General features: G+C 53.3%; 1 protein-coding gene across 4 annotated transcripts; it reads left to right on the forward strand.

Annotated features, from left to right (window-relative positions):
• Nucleotides 1-648: 648 nt before the first annotated feature.
• Nucleotides 649-27,758, forward strand: NELFA (negative elongation factor complex member A). 4 transcript variants are annotated; one of them, XM_058723215.1, is made up of 11 exons: nt 649-988; nt 19,660-19,831; nt 21,043-21,204; nt 22,442-22,531; nt 24,028-24,158; nt 24,254-24,323; nt 24,697-24,785; nt 25,481-25,592; nt 26,389-26,666; nt 26,765-26,868; nt 27,019-27,758. In XM_058723215.1, exons 1-11 carry the CDS (start codon nt 779-781, stop codon nt 27,287-27,289), a joined length of 1,689 nt encoding a protein of 562 aa, XP_058579198.1. In that variant the 5' UTR covers nt 649-778; the 3' UTR covers nt 27,290-27,758. The 4 variants fall into 4 exon arrangements, with proteins under 4 accessions (XP_058579198.1, XP_058579196.1, XP_058579197.1 ...); XM_058723213.1 differs by having other exon boundaries at nt 26,765-26,864; nt 27,000-27,758; XM_058723214.1 differs by having other exon boundaries at nt 26,765-26,864; nt 27,003-27,758.
• Nucleotides 27,759-27,935: the final 177 nt, after the last annotated feature.

Below are 27,935 nucleotides of genomic sequence, written 5' to 3' on the forward strand. Positions count from 1 at the left end.
GTCCTTTCCTGGGACAGCTGCCTGGCCAATGGCAAACAGCGGCACTGGGGACGAGAAGGTTTGGCCAGGCTTCCGTCCTCCCATCACTCCTGCCCACTCCCCCCACCCCCGCCCCCACCCCCGCCCAGCTCTTTCTCTCCACACCACCTCTGGATCGAGGAACCCACAAAGGCGAAGTTTGGGTCTGTGCTCGCTACTGTATCCTCAGCACCTGGAACAGCACCAGGCACAAAGCAAGTGCTCCGTGCACTTTGCTGCATGAATGAATGCAAGCAGGAAGGCATGCATGCGCAAGGGAAGCACGCGTGAGCCTGCCTCCGGGCCACCCTGGACAGCCTGGCCGGCGCGGAGCCGGGCCCCATCTGCTTCGCGGCCCGACGGGGAGCGAGCAGGCACGCGCAGCCGGGCAGGCGCCCCGGGGCGTCGGCCAACCCAGCAAGTGAGCACACGAAGCACCCGCTTGGACTTCCGCCGGCCTCCGCCGGCCTCTGCTCCCAGGCGCCCCGCCCACCCGCCGCTTGGGCACGACACCCCCTCTCCTGACGTCATCTCCCACGGCCTTCCAGAGAGCCGGCCGCGGACGCCGCCATGCTATGTTACGGCGGCTGGCGGGCCTTCCTCGGCGTCGCTGCAAAGCGTCTCGCCGAGGCCCCGCCCCCGCGGAAACGTCACCGCGGCTCGTCCGGGCGGGCGCCGCCATGTTGGGGGTCCTCGCCGCGGGCGCGTAGGTGTCTTCATAAGATGCCGGCTCGGCGGCGTCCGGCTTTCTCCCCCCAAGATGGCGTCCATGCGGGAGAGCGACACGGGCCTGTGGCTGCACAACAAACTGGGGGCCACGGACGAGCTGTGGGCGCCGCCCAGCATCGCGTCCCTGCTCACCGCCGCGGTCATCGACAACATCCGCCTCTGCTTCCATGGCCTCTCGTCGGCCGTGAAGCTCAAGCTGCTGCTCGGGACGCTGCACCTTCCGCGACGCACCGTGGACGAGGTGAGGCGGGCGACGGTGGGGGCCCGGGCCGCTCCTTCCAGTGACCAGAGACCCCGGGCCCTGCTCCCTCCCCTCCGACCGTCCCTACGTACCCCCTCGCACCCCTGGCCCTGACCCTCACGGCCAACCGCCCCCTCACCCCCCGTCCCCGCGGACCCTCATTCCCGCCCGGGACCCTCCCCCTCACCCCCCCTCCCCGCGGACCCCCAATCTCGCCCGGGACCCCCTTCCCACACCTCCCTCCCCGCGGACCCTCGTTTCCACCCCGGACCCTCCTGTTCACACCCCTTCCTGCGGACCCTCATTCCCGTCCCGGACCCCCTCCCCACACCTCCCTCCCCCTCCGACTCTCATTCCTGCCCCGGTCCCTGGTCCCCGACCCTCATCCGCCCCCCCCCCCCCCACGAACCCTCATTCTCGCCCCGGACCCTCCCCCTCACACCCCCTCCCCGCAGACCCTCATTCCCGCTCCGGACCCTCCCCTTCACACCCCCTCCCCGCGAACCCTCATTCCCGCTCCGGGCCCCCTCCCCACACCCCCTCCCCGCAGACCGTCATTCCCGCTCCGGACCCTCCCCCTCACACCCCTCTCCCGGAGGATCCTCTTTCCCTCCCGGGACCCTGGTCCCCGACCCTCACACCCCCTCCCCGCGGATCCTCACTCCTTCCTCCCAGGCCCCGCCCCCCCCCCTCCGGCCCGTCCCCCGCCACAGGCCCCACCCTGCTCGCGCTAGTGTCCTGGGGTCCGGAGCGGCCGGTGCGCCCTGGCCGGGAGGGGAGGTTGGGGCCGGGGCACCTGTTGGCGGCAGGGCTGCGGCGGGCTCCCGCGCTGCGAGCGGCCTGGGGGGCGGCGAGCTGCCCGGAGGACGGGGGTTCCCGGAGCGGGGCGTCTGGGACGAGACGGAGGAGCTGCGGCCCTGGTGGCCCCGCAGTCTCGGTCCCTTGCAGAACAGCCGCTCGTTTAGGGCCCCGAATCCTTGGAGTCTTGCCACACTCCCATTTTCCGTCTTCCGGGTCAGTGGGCAGGGGCGTGTTTCTGTGCTTTCCTGGACGGTCCTTGGCGTCGCTTTTCGTGCACGCGACACTAGTTTTCCCGAATACCGAAGCCCCGCCGTGGTGCCGGCGGCCCGCAGCCACGCTGCGGTGGTTGGTGGCTTGTGCCGGAGCTGTGTCGAAGCGCCCGCGGGGGGCCGGTCCGCGCCGCCCGGCCTCCCCGCCCGCGGCCCGCGTGCCTTTACCGCGGCGGGTGCCTGGCCGGTAGTGGGCGGGGCTCGGCTGGAACGGGCCGGGGGCTGCCGCTTCCCGCGTGGCGCGTGCGGCGTGGCGCGTCCGCTCTGCCGCCGGCCCTGGGTCATTTTCCTTGCGAGTGGCCTTCCCTTCCCGGGGCAGGCAGCCCTCCGTCCACCCCGACCTGGGGAGACCGTGGCTGGCGGCCAGCTTTGTGCGCTGGCGTCCTGCTGTTGCCCGCGTCGTGGTGTTTGCGTTAGGGTGTCCGTAAGCGTGTCTCTGTCCAGGGTACAGTTTCTGGGATTGGAACTCGGGGGCGGGGAGGGGGGGGGGGGCTCGGCGCGATGCTGAGTTGTTTTTCCAAGTGGTTGTATCAAATTGGACTCCTCACCGGCGCCTGCCGGCCTGGAGGGTGTGGGAAGGTGTTTGGTGAGGCTTTCTTGTTTGCTTTTTCCCAAAGTACCTACTCCATTTTTTAAATTGAGGTATTATTGACATACAGTTACATTAGTTATATTCGGCCGTGCAGCATAACGATGCAGTGTTTGTATGTATTGTGTGATCACGTCAATACATCGATCATATATGCAGATCGTTTCCTGTGATGAGAACGTTAAAAAAGTGTTTAATGTTTACTTTTGAGAGAGAGAGAGAGAGAGAGAGAGAGAGAGAGAGACAGTCAGTGTACGAGTGTGTGTGTGTTGGGGAGAGAGACAGAGAGAGAGAGAGAAATGGAGACACAGAGTCCGAAGCAGGCACCAGGCTGGCAAACCAGAGCCGAAGTGGGAAGCTCGACCCATCGAGCCACCCAGGCTCCCCTAATGTTTGTTTATTTTTGAGAGGGGGTGGGGGAGGGCAGAGAGCAAGGGAGACACAGAATCCCAAGCAGGCTCCAGGCTCTGAGCTGTGGGAGCAGAGCCCCTTCAGGGGCTGGAACTCAGGAGCCATGAGACCGTGACCTGAGCCGAAGTCCAGCGCTTTACTGACTGAGCCCCCCAGGAGCGCTGTGACGAGAACTTTTAAAGACTTACTCTCTTAAAGCTTTCAAACGTGCACTACAGTACTAAGTGTAGGCACTTCATTCAGTGGCTTTGACTTGTGGTTGAGCTACTACTAATGTGGTTCATGTGTTTATTCGCTGCTTGATTTTATTTGTTGTGAATATTCACATCTTCTGTGTTTTCCTGTCTTTTTTAAATTGCTTTGTAGGTTGAAAATATCCATACATACGCACGTTGGGTAGCAGTCCTCTTTCAGTTATATATGTTACAGATGTTTTCCAGTTTCAGCTTGCCTTAGCCGCTTTCCTGGAACCTTTGGAAGGTTCAGAAGCTCTTAGCTCTAAGTGTGTGCTCGTACCAGTCCCGCCTCCCTCACCATTGGGAGGGATTTGATCTGCTCTGGCATGTGCCTCCCTGTGGGGGGCGGGGGGCGGGGCTCCTGCTGTCCGGTTTGAGCTGCGCAGTCTCTCACTTGCCAGTCTTCAGTCCACCTGGAATTGACTGTGCTGTGAGGCTGGGAGTGCAATTTCACTTTCCATATGGATGTCCAGTTAGTCCAGCACCACTTGCGGAAACAGCTGTCTCTCCCCGCTGATTTGCACTGTCACTGCTTCCGGTCGGGTCGGGTCGGGTCGGGTCGGGTCGTTTCTGGGCTCTGCTCTGTTTCTTCAGGCTATTAGAATGCGTCATCGTGCTGATAGCCCACTGAGGCCTCTTACTGCCACTTGACACAGAGGCCTTGACAAGCAGCCCCTCCCGTTTTGTTCTTCGGGGGCATCTCGGGCTATTCTTGGTCGTTTCTACCTCCACGTGTGTTGGATCTTCCCTTGTGAGGCTACACATACCTCACGTTGGGATTTTGACCGACATCGAAGACCGAGTTCAACTCACCATGCACTCTGGGGTGAAACCGTCTTAATAATACTCAATCTGATAGATTGTGAATATGGACATATCTCTCTATTTAGATCTGCCTTGATATTTGTTGTGAACTGTTAACGATTTTCTCCACAGCGGCCTGCCATCCTGTTGGATGTATTACTCGATATTTCACATTTTTCATGCTGTTGTAGGTGGTATCTGTTAAAATATTATTTTTCAGATGACTTTGTGAATAGTATCTGTGCCAAAGGCTTACTAATTGCAATAATTTTTTCTGTAAACTATTTCTCTGTGTCTTTCCTATTCTCTTTCCAGTTATGTTTTTTCTTGCCTTACTGGGCTCACCAGGACTCTGTCTTGTTTCTCATCACCCAGGAAGAACTTGAACTGTTTTGCCAGTAAATACTATGTTTCCTATTATTTTGGATGGCTAGCTTTGGTCTGGTTAAGGAAATTCTTCTCTATTTCTAGATTTTGTTTTAAGTTATAATCATGAGTGAGCTTTAAGAGTTCTATTTAGATAAAGTTTACAAAGCATACGATTCACTCATTTGAAATGTACAGTTCAGCAGCTTCCAGTATCTTCACATTTGTGTAACCGTCGTTCTAGACAATTTTAGAACACTTTCATCAGCCCCCAAATAAAGCCTGTACCCATTAGCAGTCTCCCCCTCCAGCCCTACCCCCCTTCCCTAGCCTGAGGCACCCACTTACCTGCTTTCTGTGTCTAATGATTTGTCTATTCTGGACATTTCATATGAACGGAATCATACAATGTGTGGTCTTTGGGGACGGGCTACTTTCAAGGCTCATCCATGTTGTAGCACGTGTAAGTATTTCATTTCTTTTTTGCAACTGAATGATATCCGCTGTATTGATAGAACACATTTTATTCATCAGTTGATGGCCATTTAGGTTGTCTGTACTGTTTTACTATTATGAATAATACTGTGAAAGTTCACGGCAAGTTTTTATGGGCATATGTTTTCAATGTGGACATTGGATGTCAATTCTCAGGTATATGCCTTGGAGAAGAATTGTTTGGATCATAACTATTTTGAGGAACTGCCAAACTATTTTCCATAGTAGCTTCAGCATGTTTACATTTTACACGAGTGATTTTTGAGTGTTCCAATTTCTTACATCCTTCCCAACTTTGTTGTTATCAGTCTTTTTGGTATAGCCATCCTAATAGTGTGAACATGAATGGATTTTGAAATTTGTCAGATGGTTAAAATATCCCTTGGCATGTAACTCACCACATTTATAGAATAGTTTCAATTGTAAACCAGCTTTGCACCCCTGAGGTACAAACCTAATTTAGTCATTTTATATTGTTGGATTATGTTGCCCAGATATTTTGTGTAAGAATTTTGTATTTATGTTCCTGGGTGAAATTAACCTTTAATTTTACTTTTTGAAATTGTCTTTGTCATATTTTTGGTACTGAAGTTATGCTATCCTTATAAAAGGAATTGTGGTGTAGCCTCTGTTTTCCTTTTCTTTGGAGTTTAATAATCGAATTATTTCTTCCTAAATGTTTGGTAGGACTTAGTAATAAAGCTATGTGGGGGAGCCTGGATTTCCTTTGTGGGGAGATTTTTGAGTCTTGATTTTTTTTTCTTATTTATTATCTTTATTTTATTTTTAAAGTTTATTTATTTATTTTGAGAGAGAGTGCTGTGTGCATGTGTGTGAGTGGGAGAAGGGCAGAGAGAGGGAAAGAGAGAATCCCAAGCAGGCTCCACGATGTCAGCACAGAGTGGGATGCAGGGCTAGATTTCATGACCCTTGGATCATGGCCTGAGCTGAAATCAAGGGTTGGATGCTCAACTGACTGAGTCACCTAGGCACCCTGTTTTATATTCTTCTTAAGTAAGAGTTTGATGTTATTTTTTTTTAAAGGATTGACCGTTTCAACTAAAACTTCAAATGTATTGGCATAAAGTAGTTAATATCCTCTTGTCTTTTTAATATCAGAAGCATGTGTAGTGATGGTCCCTTTTTCATTTTTCTTTTCTTTTTTGATCTATCTCACCAGATATCTGTTAATTTTATAAAACTTCAAAGGACCAACTGTTGGCTTTGTTGATATTCTCTGTTATGTTATGTATTTGTTATCTGTTTAACTACTTTTTTTCATTTTCATTATCTTCTTCCTTGTATTTCCTTTTTTCTTTTGGTCTTTTACGAATCTCTTAAGATGGAAGCTGACCTCGTTTTCAATGCTTTTTCCCTAAGATACATGTATAAAGCCGCAAGGTTTTTTGTAATCACAGCTTTAGCTGCATCCTGCAAGTTTTGTTAAATAGCATTTTCGTTAAGTCGCAATACTTCCTCATTTCTGTGATTTCTTCACTGACACTGTGTAGTTTAGAATTGTTTCTTAGTTTCTGTACATTGGAGAGGGAGAGATTTTCGTTATGTTTTGTTAGTGATTTCTAGCTGTATTGAGTGCTCATCAGGATACAGTCTACATTATTTCAGTTGTTTGAAATTTAAGATTGCTTAATGGCAAAATATGTAGTCAATTTTTGTAGACATTGCGATTGAACTTGAGAAGCAGATTTATTCACTAGTTTTGAGTTCCATTGCCCTGTATATGTTCATTAGGTCAGTTTGTTTATTGTATTGTATAGGTCTACTGTAGTCTTACTGATTTTTAAAAGAATTACTTCATTTATTAGTGAGAGGGGTATGTTGATCTCTGTTATGATTATAGATTTGTCCATTTCTCCTTACCGTTTTATCAGCTTTTGCTTTATATATTTTGAGGCTATGTTATTAGGTGCATGCAAGTTTAGAATTGTTTTAGTTGCCTGTTAAGCTAAACCATGGATCTTTATATAGAGCTTTCTGTATGTGGTAATGTTTTTTGTGCTTAAAGTCTTTTTTGGTCCAACTTTAATATAGATATATCAGCTTTCTTTCACTGATATATATCAATATATGTAGTTCTGGGACTTCATAATACCAAAACAATTTTTATTTATTTATTTGAGAGAGAGAGTATGCATGTGCATGCATCTGATTGGGAGAGGGGATGGGGGGGAGAGAATCTCAAGCAGGCTCTACCCAACACGGAGCTCTATCTCATTAACTGTGAGATCATGACCTCAGTGGAAAATAAGAAGTCCAGAGTCAGAGCTTTAACCAACTGAGCCACTCAGACCCAGGCACCCCCCACACCAGTGTGTGTGTGTGTGTGTGTGTGTGTGTGTGTGTAAGGTAAGCTCTACGCCCAGTATGGGGCTTGAACTCAATGACCCCAAGATCAAGAGTCTCATGCTATACCAACTGAGCCAGCCACGTGCCCCTATATTACAAGAAATGACAATAAAGGAATTATTGGCTAGGTTGCAAAAGGATTAGGCCATTCTGGGTAGTTTACTTTTCTGAAAAGCATTTTTATTTTCTTGGTATAAAACTTTTTTATTTTTCCCATTTTTAAAATGTTTATTTATTTTTGAGAGAGAGGGGGTGTTTGTGAGCAGGGGAGGGGCAGAGGGAGAGGGAGACAGGGTCCGAAGTGGCCTCTGTGTTGACGGCAGAGCGCCTGCTGTGGGGCTCGAACGCATGAATCATGAGATCATGACCTGAGCCAGAGTTGGGTGCTTAACTGACTGAGCCACCCAGGCGCCCCTCTTTTTTTTTTTTTTTTTTTTTTTGTTAGTATTTTAAGTAATCTGTACACCCAGCATGGGGTTTAAACTCACAACTCTAAGATCGAGAGTCTCATGCACTACCAACTGAGCCAGCCAGGTGCCCCAAGCAAATATGCTGAAACATCTTAATTCACTTAGCTATCTTAATTATCTTTAAGTTATTTAAGTATCTAATACATTTGAAATGTCATTCTAAAGATTAAGTTTTTCTATATAAGACTGTAGATACAGGGGGACTAGATGATTGGGCTGGATGTGTCCACAGTGTGTTAGAGTTCTCCAGAGAAATAGAACCAACAGGGTGTGTGTGTGTGTGTGTGCGCGCGCACGCGCGCGTGCGTGAGTGCACGCCCTATAAATACTCACATATGCCACATACGGGGGTGGTGGTGGAAGGAGTTGGCTCACGTGATTAAGGAATCAGAGAAGTCCCAAGATCTGCAGCAGCATGCGTGACACCAGGGAGAGCTGATAGGTAGTGCTAGTCAGAAAGCCAGCAAGCTGGAGACGCCAAAGACTGGAAAAGACCAGTGTCCCACTTTGGCCAAGCAGGAGTTCTGTCTTCGGTTGGTTGAATGAGGCCCACCCATATCAGGGAGGGCAATCTACTTTATCTAGTGTACCAATTCAAATGTTAATCTCATCCAGACACACCTAGAATTGACGTTTGGCCCGAAGTCTCGGCACCCCCTGGCCCAGTCACGTTGACACATAAGTTTAAGCATCACAACAGCATCTGCTACAGCCTGTGTGTCATTGTGAAATCCTGAAACCAGTTTACTAGTTTTATGACGTATCTAGTCTTCTTAAAAGCTAAGTAAACAACAGTCTGTGGCTAATACCAGGGGGAGGAAAAGAGATTTGGATGATCCAGTATTTTAGTTTATTTAGTAAGGGGTACAGAAGTAGGTTAGGGCTCCTGCTCTTTAAGAAATTTTTATTCTGGCTGGGGGAGTCAGAATGATGCCTTGAAAATGGAGGCGAACGATCTCAGGATATTATGTACGTGAGGTGTTTTGCTGACTACAGAGTGTCATAAAATGTAAATAGTGACTTTGGGATGTTTGAGCTGTATTTGAAAAGGCATTCTAGGAAGTAAATGCTACCGGATAACACCAGCGACCACTGTGGTCTAAGACACTGACGTTGGCGCCAGTGGAAGTCTTAGAAGAGCGGGACTGGGAGATTCTGTGTATTCTGTAGAGTTAGCCAAGTCCGGGGTGACCATGGGAAGTCTTGGGGATTCCAGTGACCAGTGACCGGGAGGGAGAGAGATTTCTCAGCTGGAGGGTCAAAATGACAAGGCCAGCTGCACAGGGAACGATACCCAGTTTCCCCCAAGGACACACACTGCTGCTGTGAAGTGCTGAGCCTTCCCTTGCGTGGCTGTCTTACTGAGAAACCGTTGACTAAAATTACAGACTCAGAAACTTGTTTGTCTGAACTCAGGAAGAAGGAAATGTCCCGCTTGTACCTGCAGGATCTCAGATGCTTAGACACAGAGAAGCAGCCTCAGTTTCCAACCCAGGGGCGGAGGGTCAGAAGAGGAGGGTCTGAACGTGACTTCTACCTCTCTTACCTGTGTTGTTTCCAAGGACACTGGACCTGGGTCTGCATCACAGTTCTGACACAGACCTTTTTTACACACGGACTCACCACTTCATTGAAATTTCACCTAAACTTTGCTGTCCCCCTGGAACCTAGTACCTCTGTTGTTTTTCTGCGATGGTGCCCATGAGCCTCTGGCCTGCAGCTGTGTCACCACAGCGAGCCAGCAGCCTGGCACCAGGCTGTAGGCTCGGCTGTGATGGTCCCAGACCGTTGGTGCAGGACCGTGGTTCACTCGGCCGTCCTGCGAGTTTCCAGTGGCACGTTTTGGTGGGCTTTTCACATTACAGTTATCTTTAATCTGTCTGTTCAAGAAAATCTCAGCAGTTATTTCTTCAAATATTGCCTTCACCCCAGTTTCTCTCCCTTTCTCCCTGATTCTGCAGTTAGGTGCATATGGGACTTTCCTCTCTTTCCTGGGTAGCCCCTTCCATATTTTCTAGTGGCTTCCTTTTCTTTGTTATGGTCTGGATAGTGCCTGACTTACCACCCCATCCCTTACTTCTGTCTGCTGTTAAACTTTTTACTGGCTTCCTTTTCCTTCCTACGAAGTCTGTTCTGTCGCACTTTTTCTTTGACCCCTACATCCTGCTCCCACGTTCCCTGTAGGCAACAACCATTCTGTTCTGTTTAAAAGAGCGTCTTGCTTTTAGGTAGGGACTTTTCTTTCCTTTCAGGTGTAAGTGATCTAAGCTGCCTGTATTTAAGGTGTGCAATGTGACATGTACACACCTGTAACATTAGGACAGTGAAGGTACCGGCGGATCACAACCCACGTCTCCTCCTGGCCCTGTCCCGAGCAACTGCTTTCTGTCACTACAGATTAAGTTGCACATTATAGAACATTATACACATGGAATCGTACAGAGTGGGTTTTTTAGGTCTCGCTTCTTTCACTCAGCGTGTAATTTTGATATTCACCCATGTGTTACGTATGCTAACAGTTCATAACTTTTGTTTTTAAGCTTATTTCTTTAAGTGATGTCGACACCCATCCCGGGGCCGGAACTCACAACCCCGAGCTCAAGAGTCGCACGCTCCACTGACTGAGCCAGCCAGGCTCCCTGTAGTTCATAATTTTACTGCTGAGTAGGTTGCCTCGGTATGGGCATGCCCCATTTACGGCTATGTCCCTGCGTGCACTGCTGTTCTCTGGAGGACGCGTGTAGGAGAGGGATGGCTGGGTCCTTTTTCTTTTTAACGTTCATTTGTTTTTGAGAGAGAGCCTGCACGTGCACATGAGTGAGGGAGGGGCAAGGAGAGAGGGAGACAGAGGATCCGAAGCAGCCTCTACGATGACAGCGGGGAGCCCGACGTGGGGCTCAAACTCACGAACCATGAGCTCATGACCTGAGCCCAAGTCGGACACTTAACCGACTGAGCCACCCAGGCACACTGCTCTCCAAGGTGACGGTACCACTCACCTTCCCACCAGCGACATACAAGGGCTCCAGTTGTCTTCTACATTTGGTAACGCCTTTCTAATTTTAGGCATTTTTTCAAAAAGATTTTATTTTTAAGTAATCTGTGTGCCCAACATGGGGCTTGAATTCACAATGCTGATATCAATAGTCGCACAGTCCCCTGGCTGAGCCAGCCAGGTGTCCCTACAGTCAGGCGTCCTAATAGGTGTCAGTTTGTACTTCCATGATAGTGACATTGAGCATCTTTTCTATCAGTCTTACGTTGCAAATCTTCCATATTTTTAAAAAAACTTTTGAAGTTTATTTCTGAGAGAGAGAGAGAGAGAGAGAGAGAGAGAGAGAGACAGCCAGTGGGGGAAGGGCAGAGAGAGAGGGAGAGGGAGAATCCCGAGCAGGCTTGGTGCTTGTCAGCACGGAGCCCAACCTGGGGCTTGAACTCATGAACTGTGAGGTCATGACCTGAGCCGAAATAAAAGAGACTCGGACTTGTAACTGACTGAGGCACCCAGGGGCCCCTTCACATATTTAAAACAAAAATTTTTATTAATGTTTAATATTTTTGAAAGAGAGACAGCAAGCAGGAGAGGGACAGAGAACGAGTGAGACACAGAATCCAAAGCAGGCTCCAGGCTCTGAGCTGTCAGCACAGAGCCTGACGCGGGGCTCAAGCTTACAAACCACAAGATCATGACTTGAGCTGAAATCGGCCACTTAACTGACTGAGCCACCCAGGCACCCCCACTTACTACTTTTAATTGATGTAAAATTATATTGTCTACGTACTTCAGCAATTTTTTTTATTCATTTATTTTTTTAAATGTTCATTTTTGAGAGGGAGAATGCACGGGCACGCAAAGTAGGGGAGGGACCGAGACAAAGGGGGACAGAGAAATCCCAAGCAGGCTCAGCACTCAGTGCAGAGCCCAGTGTGGGTCTTTGAAGTCATGAACTGTGAGAACATGACCTGAGCTAAAGTCGATGCTTAGCCAACTGAGCCATCCAGGTGCCCCACTTCAGTTCATTTTTTGTAAACAAAACATTATTTTTAATTATTTTCAGCCATGTTGCTGTTTATCTAATCCAGGGGTTGATAAACTGACCTGTGACCTGTCTGTATGGTCTGTGAGCTAAGAATGTTTGCACGTTATTGAAAAGTTTATTTAAGCCTGTCTCATATCTTCCTCCCTCCTCCCCTCCCCTCCCCTCCCCTTCCCTTCCCATGTGGCCCACAAGCCCTAAAATAGTCACTGTCCGGCCCTTCAGAGAAAAATGGGCTGACTCCTGCTCAGCTGTGCCCCCGCAGTTGGTGTCCCTGTGCACGTCCCTCCAGCCCTGGGTGGCAGGCTGCAACCGGCTTGGTTGTAACAAACAGTGCTGTAGCACAGGGCTTCTTACCCCTGGGTCACTGTGGAGCTATCTTTGAAATCTACGCCCAGGTGGAAGTGTTGGGTCACAGAACGTATCTGCTTAAGTGGTGACATTGTAGTGTCCACACTCCCACCTGCAGCGCCTGAGGGTACCTGATTCCCCCTCACTCTTCTCATACCTGGGTTTGTCCACTTTTCTGGTTTTGTGGATCAGATGGTTGGAAATTGATAGTTTGTGTTCATTTGAGGCATCTGTCCCCTGTGTTCTTGCCTTGTCACATTTCCTTTGTTTGTTGCCTATTAATAGCATCTGCCTTTGTTTCTGTTGGGGTTGCTGTCTTGTTGATTTGCAGGGACTCTGTATATTTTGGGTAGTAAACGCTGCTGGTTTTGAACATTACAGGTTGCATCTGCCTTTTGTTACCTGTTAACTTTTTCATTTGTCCTTCGCTGAACAGAAATCTTTCATTTTAATACACAGTAAGTTTTTGGTTTATGTTTTGTGCTTCTGAAGTTTTAAGAAGTCGTTAGATGTGCCTCTTTTGTTTCTTTTCGCTTTGTAGTTCTTCCATTCACAGGTAGGTCTTTAATGCGTCAGGAGTGCACCTTTGTACGTGCTGTTATATTGGAAGCCAGTCTCACTTTTCTCTGTTCTGAGTCCGAGATCTGTGTCCAACCATGCATTTAGATGCATGCCTTTTTCTCATGGATTTGTGACGCTGTGTGTATATGAGAGAGAGAGTGTGTTGTGTGCATGCTTTAGGGCATGCAGCGTTGCCCTCTCGGCAAGAACCAGAAGGTCCTTACTCAAGCATCTGCCTGCCCCCAGAGACCCGATGAAAGCTACCATGAGAACACGGTTGAAGATAGGATTCTTCTTGTTTTTCTTTTAATGTTTATTTATTTTTGAGAGAGAGAGAGAGAGAGCATGAGCAGGGGAGGGGAAGACAGGGAGGGAGACACAGAATCCAAAACAGGCTCCAGGCTCTGAGCTCTCAGCACAGAGCCCGACACTGAACTCGAACTCACGAACTGTGAGATCATGACCTGAGTGGAAGTCGGACACTTAACCGACTGAGCGACCCAGCTGCTCCTGAAGGTGGGATTCTTGCTGAAGATTTGGTTTAATCTAAAAATGGTTTGGGGGTGCCTGGGTGGCATAGTTGGTTAAGCATCTGACTTTGATTCAGGTCATGATCTCATAATTTGTGAATTCGAGCCCCGTGTCAGGCTGTCTGCTGTCAGCTCAGAGCCCTATTCGGCTCCTCTGTCATGCTCTGTCTGCCCCTCCCCTGCCTGCACTCTCTCGAAAATAAACATTTAAAATATAAATGAATGAGGTTTGGTCTGCCGTAATGAAACACAACACAGCAGACATTCACTTTCTTTTTCTTTTTTTAATTTTTTTTAATGTTTATTCATTATTGAAAGACAGAGACAGAGCACAAGCAGGGGTGGGGTGGAGCGGGGGGTGGGGGTGGGGGGGTGGACACAGAATCCGAAGCAGGCTCCAGGCACTGAGCTGTCAGCACAGAGGCTGATGCTGGGCTCGAATTCAGGAACCGCGAAATCATGACCTGAGCCAAAGCTGGATGCTCAACCGACTGAGCCCCCAGGAGCCCCAGACATTTACTTTCTTACAATTCTGGACTATAGTGGGGCACCTGGGTGGCGCAGTCGGTTAAGCGGCCGACTTCAGCCAGGTCACGATCTCGCGGTCTGTGAGTTCGAGCCCCGCGTCGGGCTCTGTGCTGACAGCTCGGAGCCTGGAGCCTGTTTCCAATTCTGTGTCTCCCTCTCTCTCTGCCCCTCCGCCGTTCATGCTCTGTCTCTCTCTGTCCCAAAAATAAATAAAAAACATTGAAAAAAAAAATTAAAAAAAAAAAAAATTCTGGACTATAGGACATCGAGACCGAGGTGCTAGCTGATTCAGTGTCTTCTGAGGGCTGTCCTCCTGGCCTGCAGACGGCAGCCTTCAGGCTGTGTGCTCACACCGTAAGAGAGGTCTGGGATCCCTTTTGTAAAAGGCAGGCACCCCTTCCCTCAGGACCCCGTCTCCTCCCACTACCATCACATTGGGAATTAGGGCTTCAGCGTGTAGTTTGAGGGAACACACATTCAGTCCATAACAATATTCTTTTTGTTTTTAACCTCCCTGCCTCTTTTTGTTAACATTTTTATAAACTACTGTCCATTTTGCCTTAGGGTTGTTGTATTAGTTTGCCAGGGCTGCTGTAACAAAGTAGCACAAACTAGATGGCTTAGAACAACAGAAACATAGTCTCACGGCTCTGGGTGGCCTCTCCTGACTTGGGATGGCCTCGGCTGTTTGGTTGCTCATAGGAGCATCGCTCCAGTCACAGAGCTGTTTTCTCCCTGTTTCTTTACCTTGTCTTTCTTCTTTTTTTTTTTTTAAATTTTTTTTTTTCAACGTTTTTAATTTATTTTTGGGACAGAGAGAGACAGAGCATGAACGGGGGAGGGGCAGAGACAGAGGGAGACACAGAAGCGGAAACAGGCTCCAGGCTCTGAGCCATCAGCCCAGAGCCTGACGCGGGGCTCGAACTCACGGACCGCGAGATCGTGACCTGGCTGAAGTCGGGCGCTTAACCGACTGCGCCACCCAGGCGCCCCTACCTTGTCTTTCTTCTGTGAGTATCTCATGTGTGTCCAAGTTTCCCCTCTTCATAAGGACACCAGTCACAATGACTGCATTTTAGCTTGACCACCTCTGTAAAGGCTCTGTTTCTGAATAGAGTCATATTCTGAGCCACTGGGCATTAGGACTCTGCCATATCTGTTTGGAGGAGTACAGTTCAACTTAAAACACTAGGTTTACAGGGCATCTGGGTGGCTTAGTTGGTCTAACATCTGACTCTTGATTTTGGCTGAGGTCATGGTCCCAGGGTCGTGGGATCGAGCCCTGCATCAGGTTCTGCACTGAGCGTGGAGCCTGCTTGAGATTTTCTGCCCCCCCCCCACCCAAGCAGCAGCTCTCACTTGTCCTCTTAAAGAAAACACCCAAAACAGGGGCGCCTCTGACTTCAGCTCTCGTCATGATCTCACGGTTCAAGGGTTCAAGCCCCACATTGGGCTCTGTGCTGACGGCTCAGCCTGGAGCCCGCTTCGGATTCTGTGTCTCCCTCTCTGCTCCTCCCCCACTTGTGCTCTGTCTCTGTCTCTCTCTCTCTCTCAAAAAAAAAATAAATAAATTTAAAAACCAAAACCACTAGGTTTTTGTGAACGCAGGTGGGTTCTCAGTTTATTTTGTGCTCATGTGTGAGCTGTTTTGAGAGTACGTCTTGTGTCTTGCTTGTTTCTGCAGCTCTAACACCGCACCTCACCTGGCTCTCGGGAGAGACTCTGTCTATAGAACAACTAAGTCGTTAGAGGGTCTGGTTAGCTGCACATCTCCTCTTGGGGAAGCTTGGGGAGGGGGTCGCGCACGCGTCATTCCCTTCACTGCCTCGCAGAGTCTGCTTTATCTGGTGGGTCTCTCGGTGGGCGCAGAGCTGTTCCCGTCTTCCGCTGCCGGGAATGCTCTGCCTGAGTGTCCTGTTGCCTAGGTGCGCAAGAGAGCCGGAGGGCACGTTCTCGGAAGTGCTGACTGCCCTGAGAGCACATAGCATGTAAATTGTGACGCGTGTTGCTAAGGTAGAAGCTTTGCAGACGCTATGCCCGCTGACGTTCTGGCATCAGCTGCTGTTCCTTTATTCGCGGAGGGGAGGTGTGGCACAGGCACGCCTGGGAATGTGCCCGCGCTTTTCCAGGGAGTGGTGACAGATTTGGGGTTTGGCCCGAGGTGGCTGAGTCCAGGCTGTTCTCCCAGAGGGGCCGCGGTGGTCACCTGCCCAGGTACCTGCCCCACGCCGCCAAGCTGACGCGTGGGAGGCTTGTGTCCTTTCCGTTTGCATTTCTTTTACATGGAGTGAGGCTGAGTATCCTTTGCATTTTTAAGAGTTTTGAATCGTTTTCTGGTAAACCTTTTCTTACTGACTTGTAGGATCAAGTGTGTGTGTGTTTGATGCCTGTGATAGGAGTTGCAAGTGCTTTTTCTCTAGCTTGTCGCTGCTCTTTTGATTATATTTATGGGGTTTGGACTTTTTTGGCTTTTTCCATGCCAAAATAGTTGTGTAGTAAAATTGACATTCTTGCCTTTTGTGGTCCTTGGTTTAGAATCATATGTACAGACGTCTTTCTCACTTAGCAGTCACAAAAAAAGATTCCTGTGGTTTCTTCTAGTATTTTTACAGTCTTATTTTTCAAACTGAAATTGGATCCATTTGCAGCTTATTTGGAAATAAAGTGAGAGACACGGAGCATTCTCCATCGTGTGGCACATTCATAACGCATTTTCACATCTGGTAAGATTAACGCCCTCTCGTTACCTTCTTTTTAAATGTTTCTCTTATTTTTCTTTGTTGATTTTCTCAGAGGAATTTGGAATCAGATTGTCCGGTTGTGTGAAGAAAATCAGGAATTTGAGAGGGGCGGGTGACCCCACACTTAGCGGCCGAAGTGATGCCTTCCCTGTGGCATCGCGTGCCCTCCCCTCGCCCGCCAGGTCTGCGCAGGGCTCCTGCCCTCACTGCTCCGTTACCTTCTGTTGAACTCATTTCTCTGCTTTATGTTTTTATTGGAGACAGCTGTAAACATCCATGGCACTGTAACCGGTCACCAGCATCACACGCTCTGGAGGAGTATTTGCCGAGTACTGGATTTTGCCTTTCTTCCTCTTTGCTTCGACTCTGGCTGTGACTGTGCCAGTGCCTGCAGAATTAAAGCTCCTTTTGACCCAAGTACATGCTTCCTGACCCAGCTGTTGTCAGAGCTGCATCCTGGTGATAGGGACTGTCCCAGGCCGGCCTGGGCCGCCTCCTGGAGACACCACTCAGCTGTGCCTCTTGGGTGCTCAGGCGTGTGACGTCACCCAGGCAGGGGCCCGGGCCCGGGGGTGATGCCGGATTTGGAGACATCCTGCAGGCTTTGGCTAAGTGTCCCTTGGTTACCCTTCCGGGCACTTCCCCCACAGATTTTTCTGCCTCGCATAATTTCTCAGATTGAGATATTCATACAGGACTCGTTCTTTGCACGTGCAGTTTGGTGGTCTGGGTACGTTCACAGTGTTGTGCAGACATCACCACTCTCTAATCCAGAGCAGTTGGTCACCCCAGCAGGGTGTCCTGTCCTCATTAGCAGTCACTTCTGTTCCTGTCGGGCCCCTGTCACATCTCTACAGCGCACCTGGAACTGGTCCACTGTGTGGTCTTCTAGGACTGGCTTCTTTGACTCAGCGTCACGTACTGAAGTTCAGGTTGCATCTGTGCTGTGGGTACACCCCGGTTGAGTCACCCCTTCACTGCTGAGCTCTTAGGAAGAAAGCCGTTGGCACGCAGGTCTCTGGGTGGACGTGCGTTTTCGTTCTCTTGTGTTTGTGCAGGGAGTGGAGCCACGGGTCGCACGGTCAACTCCGTGCGCGTCTCACTGAGGGACAGCCAGGCTGGCTCCCCGCGCGGCATCATTTTGCATTGCCGGCAGCGGTGTCCAGAGGGTTCCGGTCTCTCTGCCCCTTTGCCCACGTCGCCCACCTGTTTGATCCTGCCCTCGCCCGGCTCGTGAGGCAGCGCCCGCCGGTGTGGGCCACGTCATGTTTGCAGCCTCTCTTCTGCGTGGTCATTTGCGAGTATGGACATTCGGGAGTTTCCTCAGACGCAGTCTGTGTGTGTTTCTTGTTCTTCGTGCTTCGGAGCCGTTGCCCAGGGTGGAACCTGCCATCTTCCTGAGCCACTTAGAACGCTGGGCGCTCAGTACGTGTCATTTTCTTAGGCACAATTTTAGTTGGCCTGGGACGTGTTTTTATGCTCTTCTTGTTGTAGCAAGGGACGCATAAAGTTGTTTTAATTTGAGGGGCACCTGGGTGGCTCAGTCGGTTAAGCATCCAACTCTTGATTTCGGCTCAGGTCACAATATCATGTTTCGTGAGTCTGAGCCCCACGTTAGGCTCTGTGCTGTCAGTGCTGAGCCTGCTTGGGATTCTCTCCCTCCCTCTCTCTCTCAAAATAAATAAATAAACATCTTTTAAAAATTGTCTAATTTTTTGGGGCGCCTTGGTGGCTCAGTCGGTTAAGCATCCAACTCTTGATTTCGGCTCAGGTCATGATCTCACGGCTCATGAGTTCGAGCCCCACATCAGGCTCCGTGCTGATGATGCAGAACCTGCTTGGGATTCTCTCTCTCCCCCTGTCTTTCTGCCCCTCCCCTGCTCGCTCGCGCTCTCTCTCTCTCTCTCTCTCTCTCTCTCTCTCAAATAAACTTTTAAAAAAAATTTTAAATTGTTTAATCTTTCACTTTGTGCTTTTTTGTTTTTAACGCAGAACAGAGCTTGTATTATACCTCGATGAAGGTAAAGGGGAAGGCGGTGGATGGCAGCACTCTTCCGTAACAGCGAAAGCCCCCCCACCACAAATGTTTACAAATACATGTTTGCTGCTTTTTTTCTTTTCGAATATTCGTTTAAACTCTAGTTAGTGAACATATAGTACAATGTTGGTTTCAGGGTTTATCATTTTTACCATCAAAGAACATATTTCTGCATATTTCAGGATATGGCCTTTTAGAACTGGTCAGCTGGCACCTGACCCTGTGTGTGGCTGGCAGGGGAGGGGGGCCCACCCTGAAGCTTTGACCTCACACGTGGGTACCTCTCCTCCAGTGGGTGGGAATGGGAGGGGGGCAGGGAGCTGTGGTGCAGGTGAGAAGGGCAGTTGCTGCCCCTGCGGGGCCAGGAGTGAGGAATCACATGTCTGAGGGATGGGAAGACCAGTGACCAGGTGGGGTGAGTGTAGGGCTAGTGTGGTCTTGCAGCGGCTCAAGGGTCCTGCCTTCTCCCCTTCCCCGGCCCTCTGTCTCCTGCATCCGTGCTCCCCCGTCAGGACTGTGAGCTCGCCTCTCCTTCCTGAAGGTGCCCCATCAGCAGGTTTCCTAAATGGGGGTGTGGGCCTGGCAAAGGCAGGGGCTTGTGTATGGACAGCCCTCCCTCCTGCTGCTGGCCTGGCACACGGTCACCTGGGTGCCGCTAGGAGCCATCTAGGAGGCTGTGGGGAGAGGCTGCTGCGGGAGGGGGAGTGGGCAACAGGCGAAGGTGGGGGCGCTCGGTGTGAGCGGGCATCGCGACCTGGCAGGGGCCGTGGTGGCCCAGGGGAGCGGGATGGCCCTGGGGTGGGGGGAGCACAGAGGAAGGGGAGCCCAGGTTCCCGTGAGGAGGGGGCCCGGCATGGAGGCGGTTGCTGTGGAGGCTGGACGCTTCCCCACAGAGCTTCAGTGGGGTGTGAAGGGGGCTGCTGTCTGTGTTTGGGAACAAAGGTGTGCAGACACCTGCACCTGCGGGGGCTGCTGTCCCCAGCTGGTTGCCAAGGCCTGTCAGCAGTGGGCGGGGCTTCCGGGAGGGGTGGCCGTGCAGCCCCCAGGCTCAGGACACTGTCTCTCCTTTCTCTGCAGATGAAGGGCGCCCTGGCGGAGATTATCCAGCTGGCTACCCTGGACTCGGACCCCTGGGTTCTCATGGTAGCTGACATCCTGAAGTCCTTTCCCGACACCGGCTCGCTTAACCTTGACCTTGAGGAACAGAATCCCAACGTTCAAGATATTCTAGGAGAACTTAGAGAAAAGGGTATTTGTGTGTGTGTTTTTTATGTGGGGAGGAGGGAAATGTGAACTCGACATCTACAGTGTTGCGTTGTTTGCGGGGCAGTTGCTGTGGTTCCGGAAATGTTATCTGTGTGCATTTTCCACCCCCACCCCCACCCCCCGCCAGAGCTGCTGCCCAGCTTCTGGCCAGTCTCAGAATACCAAGCGTGTCAACAGCCCACAAGCCGCTCCTCACTGCTCAGCTCCTTGAGGCCATGGGCTCTGCCCATTCAGGTTGCGTCTCTAGAGCGTAGAACATTCCCTGGCACAGAGGAGATGCGCAGAACTGTGTGTTTAAAGTATCACCAGTTGAGTTATTTTGAGCTTGAACTGAAAATTATTTAGAAAATTCTCGTAAATGATCAGAGAAGACATAGAAAGATGAGGAGGGCTGTTCCTCCCAGATCTCTCTCTGTGTCTGGAGACAGGTGCTGGTGCCCCTTAAAGATGGAGCCTGTGCTGCCACAGGGCCAGTAGCCTGGCCATTCCCCCCACACAACACAGAGTCTTTGGGAGCCCTGGGAAGCAAACCCGGGACGTCTTTGTCCTGGTGGTTATCTTGACCAGGGTCCAGGTGAGGTCTACCTCTGAGGTGGGGAAGGGCCTGCTTTGTCTTCGGCTGCAGGGGGCTTCTTGGCCCCCGGGGGGGGGGGGGTGGGGCCTGGTCCTATCGTGGGGGGGCAGGAAAAATAGGGGTGCATCTGAGCTCCTTCCTCAAGGGTTTTCCCTGAGTTCTGACTCTTGGGGGGACAGAGAAGCCACCCGAGTGCTGCTTCTGAGAGCCAGGATCCAGCAGAAGCCAGAAGAGACCACTGACGGGCCCGTGGAGGCTGCAGAGAGAAGCCTATGGTGACCACAGACTCACCTTTCCTATTGCTCGGGGTGTGTCTGGGCATTTCCGATGCCTGGGAATGCTGGAGACACTCTCCAAAAATTGTTGTATTGATGTACACCGGTGGGGCCCCGTCCTGGTGGGTGGCCACCCACTTGACCACCAGCCACGTTGGTGGCCTTGACTGGCGGGCGACCGGTGGAGTGGAGACGCTGGGGAGTCCGTCTTTGACGGATCAAAGCGGAAGATCCGCAGCTGTAAATAGGAAACTGCATTTTGGGTTGTGTTTTCACGTCAGTGGTGGCGACGGTGGCCTGGGTGAGGGAGCTCCTAACGAGTTGTGTCGGTTCTTGAATGAGCAGTGAATGAGTGTGAAGCGTCGGCCATGCTGCCACTGGAGTGCCAGTACCTGAATAAAAACGCCCTGACGACCCTCGCCGGACCCCTCACTCCCCCAGTGAAACATTTTCAATTGAAGAGGAAGCCGAAGAGTGCCACGCTGAGGGCAGAGCTCCTGCAGAAATGTGAGTGTCCACTATCTAGGCGCCGGGCTGGTGGGGACCCTGTCCTCTCGGGGCCGCCCTGCTGAGCTCACGGTCGTGCTTCGGCCTCGGTCTGTGCTTTCAACTTCAGAGTTCTTTGATTTATGGCTCCGAACCTGTCTTTTTGAGACCGAGGTCTACAAAAGTTTTTTAGAAATTTATTTACTGCTACGCTAAACTGTGTGTTCTAAAATCTGCTCTAGGAACTTCAGAATTTTCGGGTTAAAGTGTCTGTAATCTTGTTACAAAAAGTGAAATCTGCAAACAGTGATGTGGGCAGTGATAGGTGGCCTGGCAAAAGCTCCTGAAAGGCTGGCCCCTCCTGTAACTGCCTTTTTCTGGAGTTGCAGATGGCATGCATTTCACTGTAAAGATGTTTGAGCATTTTATTCAACGTTTTCTCAGATAGTAGCATGCGAAATGGGTGTGGAAGTTATTTGCTAGAAAAAAGGCAAGGAAGTTGATTCTTTTCAACCAAATTGCAAAACATATCCCGATAAACTTTTATTTTGAATGGCTACAGAATTGGTGTCGATGACATGCGTAAATGCCCTGGCTGCAAAGCATCTGGGTAAAACACACCAGCCGTTGTGACTCTTAGTTCAGAATAGACAGTGTCTTGGGTCTGGTGCTGTGCTGTGGCTGCATGGGGCTGGTGGCCCCGCTGTCCCCTGCGGCAGAGCCTAGTGCTGGGGACCAGGCTTCCGGCCCCGCCTCGCTGCTCCCTTCCCCTTCCCCAGCACCCACTGAGCCATCTCAGGAAAATCTCATTCCCTCCTCATACTTCTGCGTCTGCGAGGAGAAACGCCACACACACTTTGCCTGATGACCACGGTCATCAGTGTCCAGTGAGGACACTCCCATCGGGGCTGCCCGATTTGAGACCTCACACAGGGTGCCCAGGAGGCCTCCCTCCAGCCCCCCTGCCGGGCCCCTCTGGAGTACAGTTCTGCCCCTTCCGGGCAGCCCCACGGCTCTCCTTACTTGAAAGTAGGTCTTCTAAGCAAAAAACCATACCATTTGCAGTCACATTGGGCTTCAGGGAACGTATGAATGTGTCTTTAGGAAGAGAGACCCGTGTGTGTGTGTGTGTGTGTGTGTGTGTGTGTGTGTGTGTGTGTATGAATACTTACAGCACCTACTTCCTAGCGAGTCATTTCGTGAACGCCACACACATGTACCGCGGGACACGCTGCTGACACGTGCAACCCTCTTACAGCCACTGAGACGGCCCAGCAGCTGAAGCGGAGCGCGGGCGTGCCCTTCCACGCCAAGGGCCGGGGACTGCTCCGGAAGATGGACACCACAAGTAAGGCCTTGCCCGCTGCGCTCCGCCCTGGCAGCCCGAGCACGGAGCCGCAGGACTCCTTCCTGCTTCTGGGCTTGCCTCTGGGTCAGAGATTGGGGTTTGACTTCAAAGACGGTTTTTCCTGGTTAGCCACACCATTTAAATGTTGGGCCCCAAAGGTGCCTTAAGAGGTGTTGGGAAAGGAACGCGTGGAATGAGGAGAGCTCAGGGTTAATGTAGGTTTTCCACCTACGGAAAGACCTGGAAGGATATACGTGGACATGCCAAGAGGAGCAAGACCAGAATTTGAGCAGGATGCGGGGGGGGGGGGGGGGGGGGGGGGGGGGGGGGGGGAGGGAGAGGGTGCCCCCTGCACACGGTGAGTGCCGCCCCACCGCAGAGCTTCGGGACTGACGGGACTCACGGTGGACTGCGAAATGCCCCGGTGGCTGGTGCTCCTGGGCCGTACCTTCTTCCTTCCCTCAGGGCTGGAAACAGCCCTGTGTGCACATCACCGGAGCAGATAGGAGGAGCAGAGAACAGGTGGCCTGGAGCGTGCCTCCAGAAGGCACCGGACAAACCAACCCAAGAGGCAGGGCAAGAGGCAGGGCCCAGGGTGACCAGGCAGCAGGGGAGGGGTGTCACCTGAAAACAGAGGGCACCCTGTTGGAGCCGACAGGGAAGACTTGCGGGGTCCCTTCTAGAGGCCCGCTCACCCCGCTCACCGGAGAAAGCTCTCAGGTTCTCCACACCCCAGCAACGTGTCCTGAGGGCAGTGCTGGCCAGAGGCTGCGTGTGCCCTGGGCCTGGCTCACGGGGGGAGACCTGAGCAGGAGCAGGCCTGCGGGCTGAGCATGGAGATGGGGTCCCGGGGGCGAGAGTGGGGAGGTGCTAGATGCCCAGCGGTGGGGGGGCAGGCCCTGCTTGAAAGGGAAGGTTGCTGTGTGTCAGGTGACTTCTTTTTGACACACTTAGGACCAACTTGAGGAAGGGAGGGAGGGAAGGAGGAAGGAAGGAAGGAAGAGAGGGAGGGAGGGAGGGAGGGAGGGTGATTCTGGCTGCAGTGTGTGGGTATCTAGCCTTTCATGGTCAGTTTGCTGGGAGGTACAAGAAGGGAGCGTGGGTAGAAGTCGCGTCCGTGCCGTCGGAAGCTCGCTGTGTTAGGATGGGTGGCTGCAGACACGGTGTCTGTTTTTGTTCATGTTTTGGCAACCATATCCTAGATTGGCTGTGATGTCATTGCTTCCTATGGCCTTGCCCTCAGACTCGACACCTGAGCGCTTGGCCACCAGGAGAGGGTCGCCCAGGGTCGCAGGTGTACTGGTGATGTCGCCTCCACCCACCCTCGCAGAGACACGGCGGTCCGTGGGAATTGGGGTTGCACCCGCTGGGCTCGCGCATGGTGTCACGGGGCCGGTGAAGCGGGCGGTGTGCTGGCAGGGTGGCCTCGCTCCTCAGAGGGAACCATGAGAGTGGCAGGAGACAGGCCAGTCCCTGAGGTCCCCACCTCTTTGCAGCCCCACTCAAAGGCATCCCGAAGCAGGCGCCCTTCAGAAGCCCCACCACCCCCAGTGTCTTCAGCCCCGCCGGGAACCGGACCCCCATCCCGCCTTCGAGGACCCCCCTGCGGAAGGAGAGGGGAGTGAAGGTAGGCACTTCCCTTCTAGTATCCGCGGCCTCACGAGACCGGCCTCGGTGACCCTCACACCGCGGGTAAGGGCCGGCTTCTGTCTGTTTCGACAGCTGCTTGACATTTCTGAGCTGGACATGGTGGGAGCCGGCCGAGAGGCAAAGAGGAGGAGGAAGACGCTGGGTGTGTACACGGGGCTCCCTACAGGGTCTGGGCTGCCCTCCGCCCGGGCGCTCGGTCGGGGAGCCGGGGGTCAGGCATCGGGGTGGGTCTGGGCTGCAGTCCATCTGGGGGCTGCGCTTCCTGGCCGGTCCCTCTCCCGGTGACTCGTCCCGCCGGTGGCTTTTATCTTGACGCTAGGTCCTCAACTTGGGGCGCGGTGATCACACGGGGCAGGACTTCTGGAAAATGAGCTCACTTTGTTCTTTGCCTGGAGACCGTGTTTGAAGCACACGTTCAGTGTGGCGGTTCGGGATTGCACCCTGGGGGCCCGCTGGGCCTGCTCATGGGGTGCGCGCAGTCGGGGCCACTGGCGAGGACTCTGTTTTGTCAGCAGATGCGGAAGTGGTGGAAAAGCCAGCCAAGGAGGAGACCGTCGTGGAGAACGCCACCCCAGATTATGCGGCCGGCCTGGTGTCCACACAGGTGGGGCCTGGGCGCTGCAGGGGCGCCTTCCACAACCGCCCATCCCCCCCCACCCCCCCCCCCCCAGCTCCTCACGCGGCCGACATGTGGTTAGCCACACAGTGTGCCCTGTGGGGAGCGTGTGTGTGTGTGTGGATACGGGTGCGAGAGGCATTGCACTAGGGCTGTGTGTGCGTGTCCCACATGTGCTCTCCGGGGGGCTCTGTGGTGAGTCTCCTCACCTCTAGGCCTTGGTTTCCCCTCTCTAGTGGGGACCTGTCTTTGGGGCCTCAGTCCCGCCCACAGTGGAGGGGGTCAGCGGGTAAGCATAGCCTGCTTCTCGGATTCTCGTCCACGCAGACCATCCCCACGCAGCTCGTGGGGATGGGGCCACGGGCCAGGGCTGGAGAAAGGCCTTGTGAGCATGGCTTGTTTCCGGGTAACGGCCCAGTTTCCTTCTGTTGTGGAGTGGTGTTTTCTCTCCTCCTGGCTGGCTGGTTTGGGAAGCCCCCCCTCCCCCGCCCCCCACTGAGGCAGGTCCAGATAGGGGCTGAGGAGAGCAGTGCCCGCTGTCCTGCCCCAGGGTTGGGAGTGCCTCCCGTGGGGGTGGAGGATTGAGTCTGAGGCTCACAGGGGAGCCGGCACAGGCCAGCGTCCAGGGGAAGCACTGAGCCCTGGGTCTCTTCTGGGAGGGATTGTAATAAAATCTGTTCCAGAAACTCGGATCCTTGAACAACGAGCCTGCGCTGCCTTCCACGAGCTACCTGCCTGCCACCCCCAGCGTGGTCCCGGCCTCGTCCTACATCCCCAGCTCCGAGACCCCACCAGGTGAGCGGGCAGGTGTCCGGCTCAGCCTTCTCCAGACCCCTCCCCAGCACCCACCCGGGACTGCCGCCCGCTGGGGAGGGAGCAGATCCTCCCTTGCTCACATGGCACTTCCCTGGGCGGCAGGACATCTGTGCTGGTGCAAACCCCAAGTTTTCACCTGCTCTGTCCTTTCTGGAGGCCCCTTCGTAGGGCCCAGTGGGGAGTGGGGGAGCTGGCGGAGGGGGAGGGGGTTGCCCAGCTGACGTCGAGATAGGGTCCAGGGATCCCCTCACAGTCCCAGAATTTCTGACAAAAAGGTGGACCCAGAGTAATGGACTTGACTCTGGGGCTCTGGCGTCACTGGGCTTAGCTTTGCCCTCCGGGAGCGGAAGTGGCCAGAGAGGGCCATGGGGGCCAGCAGCCCTGTTGGGCTGGAGGAGGCTGCCTTCCTGTGTTACCGGGGCCGTGGGGGGGGGGGGGGTGGGGGGGGTAGGGAGGGGTGCGGTGGGGGGGGGGGCTGGGCCAGGCCTGGACATCTCCTCTGCCGTCTGGAAGAGCCTGAGACTCCCTGCTCCTGCGGGGCCCGGAGGTGCTGCCGGTGGTTCGGGCTTAGGCCCCAGCTTCGGCCAGACGGCCTCCCACTGGGGACTCAGAGGCAGGACGGGGTCTAGCAGTCAGGGCCTGGGAGGTGGAGCAGGACCTGTCCCCCTTGTTCTAGGGGCAGTGGAGCCCAGGAGAGCTCAAGGGCGGGGGGGGGGGTGGGGGGGGGGAGAGTGGGTGCCCCGCCCCCCCTCACCAGACCGCATTCTACTTACAGCACCGTCTTCTCGGGAGGCTGGCCTGCAGGCCAGCCGGCCGCCTGAGGAGCCCAGTGCCCCAAGCCCTGCGCTGCCAGCACAGTTCAAGCAGAGGGCACCCATGTACAACAGCGGCCCGAGCCCTGCCGCATCCACACCCTCAACGCCCACCTCTCCCCTGACGCCCACCACACCCCCGGCCGTCACCCCGGCCGCCCAGACGCCTCCGGTGGCCATGGTGGCCCCACAGACCCAGCCCCCTGCCCAGCAGCAGCCCAAGAAGAACCTGTCCCTCACGGTAGGTGTGCCCTGGGCGGGCTGAGGCCTTGCCCGCCCACAGCTGCAGTGGGGGCGCCCGCAGTGCCCGGATACCCACACCCCTGTCCACGCTTGCAGAGAGAGCAGATGTTTGCCGCGCAGGAGATGTTCAAGACGGCCAACAAAGTCACACGGCCAGAGAAGGCCCTCATCCTGGGCTTCATGGCCGGCTCCCGAGGTAGGTGTGTGTGGCTGGCCCCGGGGGGGGGGGGGGGGGGGGAACGGGGGGACGGCGGGATGGGGGCGGGCAGGGGGACAAGGGCCCCGGGAGGGGCGGGGGGACGGGCTCCTCAGTCCCCGGTGCCCCGCCCAGCAGCCCCTGCCCTCCGCAGAGAACCCGTGCCAGGAGCAGGGCGACGTGATCCAGATCAAGCTCAGCGAGCACACGGAGGACCTGCCCAAGTCGGACGGCCAGGGCAGCACCACCATGCTGGTGGACACCGTGTTCGAGATGAACTATGCCACAGGCCAGTGGACGCGCTTCAAGAAGTACAAGCCCATGGCCAACGTGTCCTAGGGGCCGCCCGCCGCCCATGCTGGCCTTCGCCGTGGGGCTTGGCGGGACGGCCGCTCCTCGGGCTCCACCGGGCCCCAGCCCGCTAAAGCTTTAGGTTCATTTCTCGGGGGTGTTCTGGACTTGTTTTTTAAATTTTAATATGGGTTACCTTTTGTGTGATTTCAGATACTTTTTTGGATTCAATATTACATTTTTGAATGTTCAAGTTAACCAGAAAAGTTATAACTTCCTAATTTTAGCAACAGCTCTGCTTATTAGACTTTTATCTTTTTTATTTTTTCTTAAATTCCACTGACCACGAAGGAGGGCTTTTCCTTGCTAGTGCGACGCTCTCCCCGCCCCACGAGGTTGAGGGGACCAAAGGGATGCCTGGCGCGGTGGACAGGGTGAGGTAGGGCTGCCGAGTACCCCAGGGCGGGAGATGCGGGCCGCGCTCACCGCCCGCAGCTTTTGTATTTGTCTTTTGTACGGTTGTGAGCGTTGAGACCGGTCTTCTGGTACCTGTTTTCATTGTAAAACTATCTGAGTAATTAAAGTCTAGCTTTTCTAAAGAAAGCCCCGCGGCGGTGTTTCGGGCCGGCCCGTCCTCTCCTCTCTGCTCCAGGGCCGCAGCCCCCATTGGGGTGGGTGGTGGCGGGCTGGCAGGATGGTCACTCCCCGACTAGGGGGAGCCAGGGTCAAAGGCTGTCCTCAGGGAAGACGGAGGACCCGGGGCGGGGCTGAGCGTCCGCT

This window comes from Neofelis nebulosa, chromosome 3 (genome assembly GCF_028018385.1).
Source record: "Neofelis nebulosa isolate mNeoNeb1 chromosome 3, mNeoNeb1.pri, whole genome shotgun sequence".
In the NCBI taxonomy this organism is placed as follows: Eukaryota; Metazoa; Chordata; class Mammalia; order Carnivora; family Felidae; genus Neofelis; species Neofelis nebulosa.

Coding starts and splice junctions, on each gene's coding strand:
- NELFA (XM_058723213.1), top strand. CDS start 779: ATGGCGTCCATGCGGGAGAGCGACACGGGCCTGTGGCTGCACAACAAA. Junction 19,832..21,042: donor AGGAGAACTTAGAGAAAAGG/GTATTTGTGTGT, acceptor TTGAATGAGCAG/TGAATGAGTGTGAAGCGTCG. Junction 24,786..25,480: donor CCGGCCTGGTGTCCACACAG/GTGGGGCCTGGG, acceptor AATCTGTTCCAG/AAACTCGGATCCTTGAACAA.